The sequence below is a fragment of the Meles meles genome, chromosome 7 (genome assembly GCF_922984935.1).
Source record: "Meles meles chromosome 7, mMelMel3.1 paternal haplotype, whole genome shotgun sequence".
Taxonomy (NCBI): domain Eukaryota; kingdom Metazoa; phylum Chordata; class Mammalia; order Carnivora; family Mustelidae; genus Meles; species Meles meles.
The window spans coordinates 118,297,223-118,310,476 of record NC_060072.1 but is presented as its reverse complement, the minus strand read 5'-3'; the positions used below and the strand labels follow the sequence as shown (position 1 = coordinate 118,310,476).

General features: G+C 37.4%; 1 protein-coding gene across 1 annotated transcript in view; it reads right to left on the bottom strand.

The window, feature by feature from the left end:
• Window positions 1-13,254, bottom strand: part of ITGB1 (integrin subunit beta 1) — a 46,418-nt gene that overhangs the window by 12,064 nt on the left and 21,100 nt on the right. The window contains exons 3-11 of the mRNA XM_046012412.1: window positions 13,117-13,202; window positions 10,400-10,622; window positions 8,011-8,181; window positions 7,260-7,498; window positions 4,798-4,953; window positions 3,865-3,960; window positions 3,473-3,562; window positions 1,193-1,333; window positions 825-1,024 (exon numbers count right to left, since the gene is read on the bottom strand). Coding sequence (XP_045868368.1) covers window positions 825-1,024; window positions 1,193-1,333; window positions 3,473-3,562; window positions 3,865-3,960; window positions 4,798-4,953; window positions 7,260-7,498; window positions 8,011-8,181; window positions 10,400-10,622; window positions 13,117-13,202 — 1,402 coding nt within the window. The remainder of the gene's footprint in view (window positions 1-824; window positions 1,025-1,192; window positions 1,334-3,472; window positions 3,563-3,864; window positions 3,961-4,797; window positions 4,954-7,259; window positions 7,499-8,010; window positions 8,182-10,399; window positions 10,623-13,116; window positions 13,203-13,254) is intronic.

Sequence of the window (13,254 nt, the reverse complement as noted above, 5' to 3'; positions counted from 1 at the left end):
ACTCAATCAGGATACATATAACATAAAAAACGAAAATGTAATATTTAAATTGTTATTTAGAATAGACAACTAGTAACTGATGGTGAAATCCAGCCATTTATTTTTCTCATGATTAAAAATCCTTCAATACCTACTCATTTGGGGCTGACATTTAGATCAAAATACTCTCCCCTTCCTCCTATCTTTCAAGGAGAAAGCTATATTCAAAATCTATTCAATTTTAATTTTTAATTAAAAGGTAACCACCACAGTGTAAAAAAAAAATTTAAATGATTCAATTACAGTTTTGTTAGTAGATTCCATGTTCAGAAAATAGTTTTTCTTTTTACTTTCACAAAATACATTTGTTTTTAAAAAATTATTCCAACAATGCAGAAGTACATGCACAAGGTAAACACTCTTTACTGCTTCCTGGTTCCACTTCCCAGATAAAACCATTGGAAGTTTGATATATCTTCCTAAAACCCTTTCTGTAAATGTACTTTATAAAAGCTTATTTAGCTCTAGAAAATTCAGGTTGCTGTTATATGAGGGAAAAACCCAAAAGCTACCTTAACAATTTGTTAAATGTATGTCTTAGATGGCTATAAAATCTTTTATTTGAAAGAACATCTTCTTGACAAAAAAGAAGGCAGAGAAGAACTGTCTATAAATACCACACAAGATCCTCAAATTGATCTCATGGTGAGCAGCACTGGTTGAAACAAAGAATTTACTTGCTCTAAATAGATTTTTTTCTGGATTTCTCAAAAGAGCCTGCCCACAACTTTCTAAACCTAATGTACCTCTCTCTGTCATTCTCCAACAACCTCAGCTCAGCTCACCTGCAAGCTCCACACTCGAACGTCCCATTTCCTTCATGACACTTTGGACTGCTAGGGATGCCTTCACTCTGGCATTCACATTCACAGATGAACTCAAGAATAACTTCTACTTCTTCAGTAAAGCCTAGAGGCTTAATTTTAATGGTTTCAGAATTCTTATTTGGACATTTATTTGAAGTTATGCTAATTTCAAATTGAACCTTGAAGGAAAAAAACAATTAAATTTACCACTAACTAGGCAATTTAAATCTGCTAAAAAATATTTCAAAAAGCTCATTTCTTTTACTGTTTCTCAAATTATAAACTAGATTTGCTTATAAACAAGCAATTTTTTTTCTTTTCTTCAGAAAAATGCTTATATAACTTACCTCATCTCCAATGGAAATATTGGAACATTTTCTTCCATTCTCCCCAGTTCCGTTCACCCCATTCTTACAATAAGATTTGTAATTTATTGTTACTCCTTCTGGCAACTTGCTATTTTCCAAAATAACTTCTGAGGATAGGGACTGAAAGAAAGACAACAAAATGCTACTATAAAGTATACTGAATGCATAAAACCGATGGACAAAATGAACTACTAAGAAATGTTATTATTTAAATAAAAGATTTGGAGCCAAATCCTGAATGACCAGAAAACACAAGACCATAGAGAAACAGGCTCAAATCAAAATTTTTCAAAATACTGTACATGAATAAAAAGTAAGATGGAGGGCTTGGGTGGCTCAATCTTAACTCGAAGGCTCAGATCCTTAACAGTAAGCATCTGCCTTCGGCTCAGGTCATGATCTCAGGGTCCTGGGATCAAGCCCTGCATCGGGCTCCCTGCTCAGCAAGGAGTCTGCTTGCTTCTCCCTCTCCTTCAGCCCCTCACCCCTGCTCATGCTCTCTCGCTCTTAAATAAAATCTTAAAAAAAAGGAATATTTGTGCTTTAATTATTGCTGATCATACAGTACAGAAAAGTCTTGATATTAAATATGAGGAGTCCTAAGAACTCAGAACATATTGCCCCACTGGCAATATGGCTCTCCTCTGGCCACTCCCACTCCACTCCAGTTCCCAGCCAACTAAGGACACAGGTAAACAACTGGCTATATAGTCTAGGAACAAATCTGTTTAGGAGCCATTACAAACCAGGCTCCCCACCATCCTCCCCAGCCAAAAAAAGAAACTACACACACAAAATAACAACAACGACAACAAAATTCACACAAACAAACCCCAAACCCCAAGTACAAAGGATTCAAGCCAGTGAATTTTTTTTTTTTAGAATATCAGATAGCTCAAGACAAACCGAAAAGGGTTAGCGGCAAGCTGTCTCTTGTTCACATACCTACATGCGTGTGAGTTAGGAAAATATTACAATATTCTGTTGAGATGGAGAACTATAGGGAAGACATGTAACAACGGAGAGTCTTGAAAATCTTTGTAATAAAAAACCCTCTCTGAGTAGGATCTCTTTGAGTAGGGTCTTTCCAAAACATTTTGGGAAACCGTCCTCAGCATAAGGTAAAAAGTATCTAAGGTTCAACCTGTCAAAAGGTTGATGGGTAGACACATAATGGATACAATATTACAAATGTCTTCTGACTAATTAAAATGATTATTCATCAATGCTTAACCAGAATCACTAAACGTACTCTGGATTATAGCTCAAGACAATTCAACTTCCTTCCATGTGTGGGGGAAGAAAAAGATCTTATCAATCTTTCCAAAATTGCCAAGTCAAACACACAGACACACACACACACACACACACACACACACACATATATTTAGCTATGTACATTTTTATGGCAAATGTATATATGAGTGCCTCTGTATCTCTTAAGAATAGAAAACTGTATCTCCGAATCCATGGCAAGAGAGGAACTGGCAAAAAAGCTTTTCCAGAACAATTCATCAAAAGAGATGAATCTAGACTGGGGGTGGGGGGGAGGAGATGGAGGTAATCTTGTAAGTCTAAATGTAAGTTATGTTTCACTTGTTTTCCAACAAGGAAACCTACTTAATAACAACCCGACATTTAGAAACCTTCCCCACAAGCTTTTAATGTATTTTTGCTTTGTTTAGGTTACATATGTAATTCTGCTTCTGTAAGAGAATATAAGAGGTTGTGCTCCAGATACACAACATGTTTTTTTTTTATTTTTATCTCTTTATTGAAAACTGCAGGAAGATATGACCAGCATTGTTTGTATTCTTACCTTACAGAATGGCTGCATGTCAGATAGCCAAAGGAATTGTATTTTTTTTTCCTTTCTTCTTTCTTTCTTTTTTTTTTTTTTATTTATTTACAGCATAACAGTGTTCATTGTTTTGGCATCACACCCAGTGCTCCATGCAGTACATGCCGTCCCTATTACCCACCACCTGGTTCCTCAACCTCCCACCCTCCGCCCCTTCAAAACCCTCTGGTTGTTTTTCAGAGTCCATAGTCTCTCATGGTTCATCTCCCCTTCCAGTTTCCCTCAACTCCCTCTCCTCTCCATCTCCCCATGTCCTCCATGTTATTTGTTACACAACATGTTAGTTTTACGTTGTCCTCTGGGCTTGCTAAATCGTGTATGAAGGGACATTTACTTTCTCTGGGCAAAGTACACTCAACATGATATTGTTTAAGAGATCTTATGCAGAATGTACTTACATTGTAGGCATCAATAATCAACTGAATTACGTTGCTGGAATTTGCAGATAATGTTCCTACTGCTGACTTAGGAATCAAATTTTTCAGTTCCTGAAATTAAAAGATAAAACCTGTGACTACAAACACTATTCATTCAACCGATGAGCACTGACTGAATATGTAAAATACTGAAGTACAAGCACCCTAGACAGTCTCTAAATAACTTAAGGAGTCAAACATGAAAAAAACTAGTCTTAGATGTAATTAAAAATAGAAAGCACTACTGTAAAATCCAGTCTGTCTGGCTAGTAACACTTTCCCATATTTCAATCAGACATATATTTTGCTTCTAATGACTAGACACGAGGGCTCTAAAAATTGGTTCCTCTTTTTATCCACGCACATATACTTACCTTGTAAACAGGCTGAAATTCTTCTGTAACTGCAAAAATTGTCTGAATGTTATTTTCACTCAGTTTCTGGACAAGGTGAGCAATAGAAGGATAATCCTACAAAATTAAATAAAATTTAGTATGTCATTACATCCAATGTATTCCAGTTTTTCAATACATTTTCAAAATGATGATTTGCACGTTTAACTGCATTGCTTATAGAAGCCTGCTTGAAATAACACAAATAATTGCTGAAGTGGAAGGTGTGTACATGTGGGTTTCTAATCTTCTATCTCCATATATATATATGAAATATATATACATATATAAAATATATATAATATATATACAATATATATACATATATAAGTATATATAAAATATATATATAATATATATACATAAATAAACTTCCATAATAGAAAGGTTTTAAAAAGCAAGATCTATGTTTATTACATGTCAGAACAATGAAATTAAAGAACTGCCAATAACTATAGGTTATATCATGAATCACCAAAATTCACCAGGTTTAGATTTCTTCTAGAATTTGAATAATTTGCCAATCTTTGTTTTCGGTAAAAACAGAGCGCCTACTTCCAAAAATCTTATATAAATAAGATGAGGAGTACTGGACTACAGAAATCATCTGTATGGAAATAGTACCAAATTTGCTATGAAATGATGTGTGCAAGGGAGAAGAAACAGCGATGGGCGGAAGCACGGAGTGAGAGTGTCCAAGCAGCTGCTTTCACCGAATGAGGCCCTTGTCTACGCAGCAGGAAACAAGCACAAAACCACATCTTCAGACACAGACACTAGTTTCCTTGCACATTGGGTTAGGGCCTGTACTTACCAAAATAACAAACCCTCAAGCCAGTCGCCCACACTATTCTTCGTATTAAACACCAAAATCCCACATAAATCCATTTAATATGTAAGGGATTCAGCACTCACATAATAATGGCTCATTGTGTACATATCATTTTCCAGGTGACACTGTCCATCATTTGGTAAAACAATGCCACCAAGTTTGCCATCTCCAGCAAAGTGAAACCCAGCATCCGTGGAAAACACCAGCAGCCGTGTAACATTCCTCCAGCCGATCAAGGACTTGAAAAGAAGAAGATTTCAGTTTATAAATCCTATCCACAATCACTGTGCATGAAGCTGTCATCCTCACATAGGGTCCCACTGCACTTTTAACCTCATTCTAGACCTTCCCCATAGCTTGTCTTTTCGCGGTGCTAACATTCGTACTGATACCTACACAGAGCCCATGACAGAGGGCTCCTCCATCCCCCAGGAAAACTGTGTCTTGCCTGGTTGTCCATTTCTCTCAGCTCTTTTTAAAAAACTGTATCTTTTAAAATCAATGTCTCCCTCCCCAGGGTAAGCTCACTGCATGTGCGGCAAGGACCACATCTGGCTCTGCTCATCATCGTACCTCCAGGAGCCAGCATAGGGCTCGACACACAGCAGGTGTTTAATGAGTGCATAAAAATGTCTCAGCCCATCCCGTACTTCACCCTACTGCTACTCTCACGTTCCCATCCATCCTTCACCCTGCTTTCACCTTCAAAAGTACATACCTCCTCTATCAAGTGTCCACATTAGGCCTTCTTTTTTTTAACTAGAGAAGAAATGATCTTCTCCCAAGACCTGCCCTGCTTAATTCCACCCACCATGCCTCATCAGTACTATTTATTTGTTCTCGTACTTTATTCTCCTCCCCATTCAACAAAGGATTTAAAGTAGCAATAAAGGGGCACTTGGCTGGCTCAGCTGGTGGAACGTGTGACTCCTGATGTAGGGGTTGTAAGCCCCACTTTGGGTGTTGAGATTACTTAAAAAATAAAATCTTTTAAAAACCCAGTAAATTAGCAAAAAAATCCTTTTCTCTCTGTGGTAAATTTATAATTACATTTGTCTAAATTTACTCAATACATCTGTGTATAGCCCCATAAAACTGTAAATTCCTTGAAGGCAAGAATGGAGGGTGCTGATGCCGGCGATCCAAGCATTAGGAGGCTGCATCTAGAGAAGCAGGCGCAATGGCTGCTCTCAGTCAGCATGGTAAACACGGAAGGACGGCAGCGGCCGTGGGTGCTATGGCTTGCTTTAATCCCACAGACCGAGGCACAGATGGAGGCAGCCCAGAGAATGTTCTCTCCACACTGAGCTGCTAACAGGATCATGAATCAATAGCTCCAAGAGAAGGGTGGCAGGCTAGGCACTACCTGGAATATTAGTCTTTCTTCCCCATTAAAAGCAGAGGCTACCCTTTGACAACCGTCCCAGGGAGAAATCAAAGGTAACTAATACAGTACTTAATAGGTGCTGAGAGCTTCCTGGCACTCTATATGCATTACCATATTTAAGCTTCCTAACAGTCCTATCGGGTCTATCTATAACTACCCCTTCTCATGGAGAAGGAAACTGCCCTCCAGTGGGATTAAGTACTTTGCCCAGACTTGGCGGCAATGGGACAATGTGAGACAGTGTCCTAACAGTCTAAAAACGGTTCTCTCAACCACTACAACCATATTGTTAAACCACATCATTATCTTGGATGTAGCTGCTCCTTAGCAAAAACTGAGGAATAATCATTAAAAAGCACCTGGAATCAGGGAAGGTCTTCTAGGGAACAGGGATACCACAAGGGAAAAAAGGGGGGGAATGAGACAGAAGTACGTACTTAAGACAAACTTATTTACCTCACAGCGCTAATTTCAGCTGCAGCCGTGCCATGAAAACGTCACCTCAAAATCTTCAGTGGCTAAATGAGTCATAAAATACTACCACTAGTCTAATGGAGATGAACATGCCACCACTAAAAATCTTCCAATTACAATGATTGCTAAGCTACGACTTCTCAAAATCTCGTTCTCATATAGCTTACGAAGCAGGATGCGAAAAGTTCCTGCTTTTTGAGTCACTAAGACACAGGGAAGACATTCTTCAGAGGTGACAGGCAGAGCAGAGCCCACTGAAAGGAAATGGCACCTGAGACCCTGTTCTAGCTGGGCTCTCTCGGTGCTCCTGGTCACAGCTTGGCCAAGCACAGCTCCACTTCTGGCACAAGCCGGAGTCAGAACACCTGTGCCTCTTCTAAAAACCTAACACCAGCCAAAGTACAACTACACCGCCCCACTGTTTCAAATGATGAGCATGCTGGCTTTTAAGATCCTTTATAAAAGAAGTAGCTGCCCAGTTGAAATAGGGGACATAATGATTAAATAAGCTTTTACAAAGCACCTGTGTAGCTGGAAGGAATTTAAGGGATCAAATTCTGTACTCCTCTGGGATCATGAAGTATGATTTGGTAAGCAGGTAAGTTTTTCTGTCCTCACCGATAGTAAAATCACACTTAAAATTCACACAAGTAATGTCCCTTTGTAGGAAATGAATGCACTTACTCCACAAACTGCAACCTGCATGATGGCATCAAAGCCACCTTCGGGAGAATCCAAATTTCCAGATATGTGCTGTTTACCAACAAGTTCATTAAATACTTCCCCTTTATCAGTAAGACTGAGCACATTTTTGTAGCTAAATGGGCTGGTGCAGTTCTGTTCACTTGTGCAAGGGTTCCTCAGCTTGGCTGGTGTTGTGCTAATGTAAGGCATCACAGTTTTCTCCACAAATGAGCCAAATCCTGTGAAGGAAAAATGCATACAGAGAGATGGATAGATGGATGGGCAGACAAACTTGCATTAAAAAGAATAAAGTTATATTACCACATGTACGTCAATCTTTCATAATAAATAAGATTTAAATAATAAAGTTTGGAAAGGAGATCATTATGAAAAATCCAGGGGTGAAGAGAGATTAGGCTGTACAGACAGGTGTGTCATATTAATTAGTAATGAAACAGAAGTGGAATATTCAACATGCTTAAAAAGTAATTCAACGAATGAATACGCTCCTATGAAAACAAGCATGCATTTCATTATCTATGTGACATAATCTGCGTTAAGTAATATGACAGCATAAAGTAAAAGAGGAACAAGGAGGCACAAAAATTACTAGATATGTGACAGGAATATCAGTTTCCCCTCACAAAGAAAAGGCTAAAAACTGGCCTAATTATTTCACAAGTATACAGTGAAGAACAAAACTGCCAGGACCTATACAAATGAAAATTATGAATTTTCCCAATAATCCTACCAATTCGGAAGTCTGAAGTAATCCTTCTCATTTCATTCATGAGATCCGTTCCAAGACTTTTAACATTCTCCAAATCATCTTTCATAGAGTAGGAGAGGTCCATAAGGTAGTAGAGATCAATGGGATAGTCTTCGGCTCTCTTAAATTTTAACGTAAATGTCTGTGGCTCCCCTAATTAAGCAGAGATCAGAAAATGAAGTTAGTTGCCAACAATCAAAAACAAATGAGGAAAAGCAAACTGGATTTACAAACTGTATTACTGCCATAATTTTTATAAGACCCTGGGAAGTCCACGGGCTAACCAAATGGGTGTGTACTCAATCGCAACAAACACTTACCATGCCAACCCTGGGCATGCAAGAGGAAAAGGACAATACTCCACAGTGGGCAAGACAGACAGACAGCTGACTTAGAACTATGACCAAAGACAACAAATAGATGGGAGAGCATGCATCAGACTGGGGTGGGTGAGGCAGGGCACACTACAGCATGAACCTGACCTTTTAGAGACCAAAAGTTCTAAAAACAGTCTATTCTCTGTTTATATATGTAAGTGAACAAGATCATCTGATTTTTACTTTCAAAAACATGGCAAAAAAAAAAAAAAGAGTTTTAAAAATGAATTACAGATGGCGCCTGGGTGGCTCAGTGGGTTAAGCCTCTGCCTTCGGCTTAGGTCATGATCTCAGGGTTCTGGGATCAAGTCCCGCATCGGGCTCTCTGCTCAGCAGGGAGCCTGCTTCCCTCTCTCTCTCTGCCTGCCTCTCTGCCTACTTGTGATCTCTCTCTGTCAAATAAACAAAATCTTTAAAAAAAAAAAAAATGAATTACAGAGACAAGAGACTTGTTGAGAAACTACTGCAAAACTCTTAGAGGAAGACAGGAAGATCCGAACCAAAACCATAAGGAATAAGAAGGGGAGAGAGAGGAGCGCCTGGGTGGCTCAGTGGGTTAAAACCTCTGCCTTTGGGGACGCCTGGGTGGCTCAGTTGGTTAAGCCGCTGCCTTTGGCTCAGGTCATGATCCCAGGGTCCTGGGATCGAGTCCCGCATGGGGATCCTTGCTCAGTGGGGAGCCTGCTTCTCTCTCTGCCTCTGCCTGCCGCTCTGCCTGCGTGTGTTCTCCCTCTCTCTCTCTGACAAATAAATAATAAATAAAATCTTAAAAAAAAAAAAAAGCCTCTGCCTTTGGCTTGGGTCATGATCCCAGGGTCCTGGGATGGAGCCCCATATCAGGCTCTCTGTTCAGCAGGAAGCCTGCTTCCCCCTCTCTCTCTGCCTGCCTGTCTGCCTACTTGTGATCTCTGTCTGTCAAATAAATAAATAAAATCTTAAAAAAAAAAAAAAGAAGGGGAGAGAGACACAAAAGGCGTTAAGGTAGAATTTGCTCAGGAAACAGAGGAGAAAGGCAATGTTTGGGTGAAAAAAATCACTGCATGTTAACTTGCGGATATTCTCTATACAGATTTCTAGTACGCAGCTGGGTGAATGGGTTTGGGGCTTAAGAGAAAAGGCTATGTTACGGCACACAGATGGTTTTAATGCCATGAGAGAAAAACCAAAAATTATGTGGACTGCAAGGAGGAAGGAAGTAGAAAGGCACCAGAAAGAGACTGGAAAGCAATGTTAAGAGATAAGAAGAAAAACCAGGAGTGATGTAGGAGCCAAGAGGGAGCATTTCAAGAAGTTCAAAGGTGGTACTTGGTACAGGAAGGTTAAGGGGAGGGCAGGGGGAAGGGCCTGACAAGAGTCAGCGAGATCTGGTGGTTCAAGGTGAAGGCAGAGCTTTGTCAGAAGAGGTTGAGAAGCAGGCTGAACAGTGGTCAAGAGGGGAACTCATGGAGACAACGACTATGTACCATTCTTTTCACAGAAAAGGGACGGACGCTGGAAAGAGTAGGAAAAGAGTTTGTTTTCTTTTTTCTCTTCTTTTTTCAATGCAAGACTATCACAGATTCTTATAAAAGCTTAATATGTTAATGACATTAAACATATACAAAGGAAAAACACGAGTTAGGACAATGTGTTTATATTACATAATTGTACCACAGGATGGACACTTTTATTTTTAAAACCCATTAAATATAACAATAAATACTGTTATGCTGAAAAAAAATAAAAATTTTAAAAAAGCCATTAAATATAATACTTTCTCTTTCACAGAATTTCCTTCAGGCATTAGGCAACCTTCATTATTTCAAGTATATGTGTCTTAAAAATTGTTATGTCTGCAAAAAAACTTCTAAAATTTGACATATTTCACATTTCTGTTTGAGTGCCGGTCCATATGTGAAAATGAACCCTAGAAGGAAGAAAACTCAAAAGAGGCTTATATAGTCGTCAAAATCTCAAACTGAAATAAAAGTTGTCATACAAGTAGATTTCTGTACCTGATCGTAATTGCAAAACCAACTGCTGAGGTTGGATCTGAGTAATATCTTCTGGCTGGAGCTTCTCTGCTGTTCCTTTGCTACGGTTGGTTACATTTTTATTTTTCTTTATATCTTTGGAGCCTCTGGGATTTTCTATGTCATCTGGATGGCAACCCTTCTTTTTTAAAGCTTCTAAATCATCACACCGTGCAGAAGTAGGCATTCCTTCTTGTAAAAATGTCTAAGTGACACACAAAATATATGTATAAACAGTAAGTATAATGGTCAAACATTCTGAGTACTCATGATTGAATATGTGCAATTAGAATGCAAAAAATCAAGTGACACAACTAGCACACTGCAGTTCTGGTTCTTAAACAAAATGCTCCCTTCACCCCAATCATATGCTCTTATTTAAAAAAAATGAACTCATTCTCTAGAAGAGTAATTTCTTTATAATTACTATATTACCAGTAATGAATTACTTTAGTACTATAGGATTGACCTAAGTGTACATTTTAACTATCCCACCTTCAAATTCAAAGTATTTAAATCAAAGAAATTCTTCAGTGAAAATCACAGTCAGCATGCTTAATGGCCACAAATAAATAATGTATATACCCAAATGCCAGACAAATATTTTTTTCCCAAAATTTCCCTTAAAAAGTCCTATATAAGGCTCTCATATTATGTAACATTCTCCTCACATTATTTTGAACAACTCAATGTTTAGGGAAAACATATTAGCCTGAAGGTGTTTCAGTGAATGACGCAATTTTTAAAAAGGAGACTGAGAAATTTAACACAGAGGTAGTAAGTATTCCTGGAGACGAAAAAATTTCAAGTGTTGGTTATTACTTTAAATAAGGTTTTTAAAATTCATTTTGAAAAACAATAATCACAGTGGTGATTACATGACAATACGAAATAGTAATCACAATAAAATCTGATCACATGATAAGGTCATGAATATATTTCCATAGAGTGCATTTGAAAAGTATAAAAATAAAAAAGGTCCGAGTGCTATATAAATGCTACTTGTGGCTTGGGGTAAAATTTCCAGTAGTGATGTGATTTCAGAATGTGTTATAGCTCCAACTTAGATGGAAATAAAAATTTTATCAGATGACTGAAAAAGTATCTTAGTGAAAGCAAAAACACTGCTGTTAAGATGTATGCAAAATCTTTGAATGCAAGTTTTTCATGAAATGTGAGAGTGGAGAAAAACAATGACATTAGTGTGTGGTTATGTGTCACTTTTAAACATGTACCTATAGTAATCAATTATTATAATAGACATTTGAGTATTTCACATATATCCCTACAAATTTTATATGTAGTTATACTAAGCCAAAGATTTCTTCTTCTTTTTTTTTAATCATGACATTGGGAAAATGAGGAAATACCTTTTCTTTGAGGTCACTTTGTGTTCAATTTTATATGCTATTTTTTCATGCATAAGTGAGATATTTAAATACAAGAATACACAATGGTTTTAATTGGTTATTTTTGAAGGGAAACGTAACACTAATGAGAGCATTTATGGAATTAGAAAAACAACTGGAAGGGAACACAAAGGGTCAGACAGTTCAAAGCTGAACTACTTTTACGTAGCATCAAACCTAAAATACAACACCAAAGCACAGGAGCCTAGCGTAGAAACTTTCAAGACCGTAATTCAAACAAAATTTCGCTAAACACATTCCAAAATCATGCCACAAATTTCAAAGACTAAATTATTTAAAGAACAGTTTGGCACGTAAACCCTTCCTAAGACAAACTGAATTCCAGAATACCATTTTTAGGAGAACAAAAGTATCACTGGAAAAATTTTGAAGTAACAAATGAAAAACCTCTGATTTTGTCTTCTGTATGGTCAAACCATACTAAGTATCTGATATTTAACCAGTTTAGTTACACCTACAAGACAGACAGCTGAAATGTATGAAGTCCGACGCCTGAGTAAAAATCAACAGTAAACCTTTGAGCTTCTGATATTATTCACTCTAAGAATAAATTATATATCCTCGAATGACTTCCCAGTACTTCCTGTTCTGACACTCATTCACACATTTATTTATTTAACATTTAGTAGGCTTTGGGAAAGGAATAAAGTTAAGCAATGTACACAGATGACATGAGTGAATAAAATTTAAACCCTAACCTGAATGGGTTTTTATTGGGATGCAAATCAATCCTATATTAGTTCTAACTCAGATACAATTACTAAGATTAGCTTACACCTCTCCCGGAAAAAAAAAAAAACAACTCTAAAACAGTCAAATTAAATGGCTAGGGATTTGGAGAAGCTATTATAATAAAAATATAATGCATGCCACGAAGGTGAGCTATATATGTATTTTAAAATTATCTCGTAGCCACATTAAAAGAAAAAAGAAACAGGAAATTAATTTTAACAATATATATAAAATATTACCATATCAACGTTATTAATGATTGTTTTTTCATCATTAAGTCTTCAAAGTCCAGGATACATATGAGGCTTATAGCAATTCTCAATTTGGACCAACGTGGAACACGTTTCAAGTGCCCAATAGCGAGATGGGCCTAGCGGCTACTGAATTAAACAGCACACCTCTAGACCATCACATAGTTGATACCCATTCAATAAACGTTCAGTGAAAATTCTTATCTAACATTTCCCAAGGATACAGTATTGGATCATAGTAAATGACTAGAGAGTAAATGGAAAGGCCTTGAGCAATTTTACTTACTGAATTTGTACACCATCCACAATTTGGTCCTGCTTGTATACATTCTCCACATGATTTGGCATTTGCTTTTAAACATCTATTTTCATCTGTCAGGACAAAAAATAGACAACTTTACTTGAAGTTTCAAGAAAGAAAATA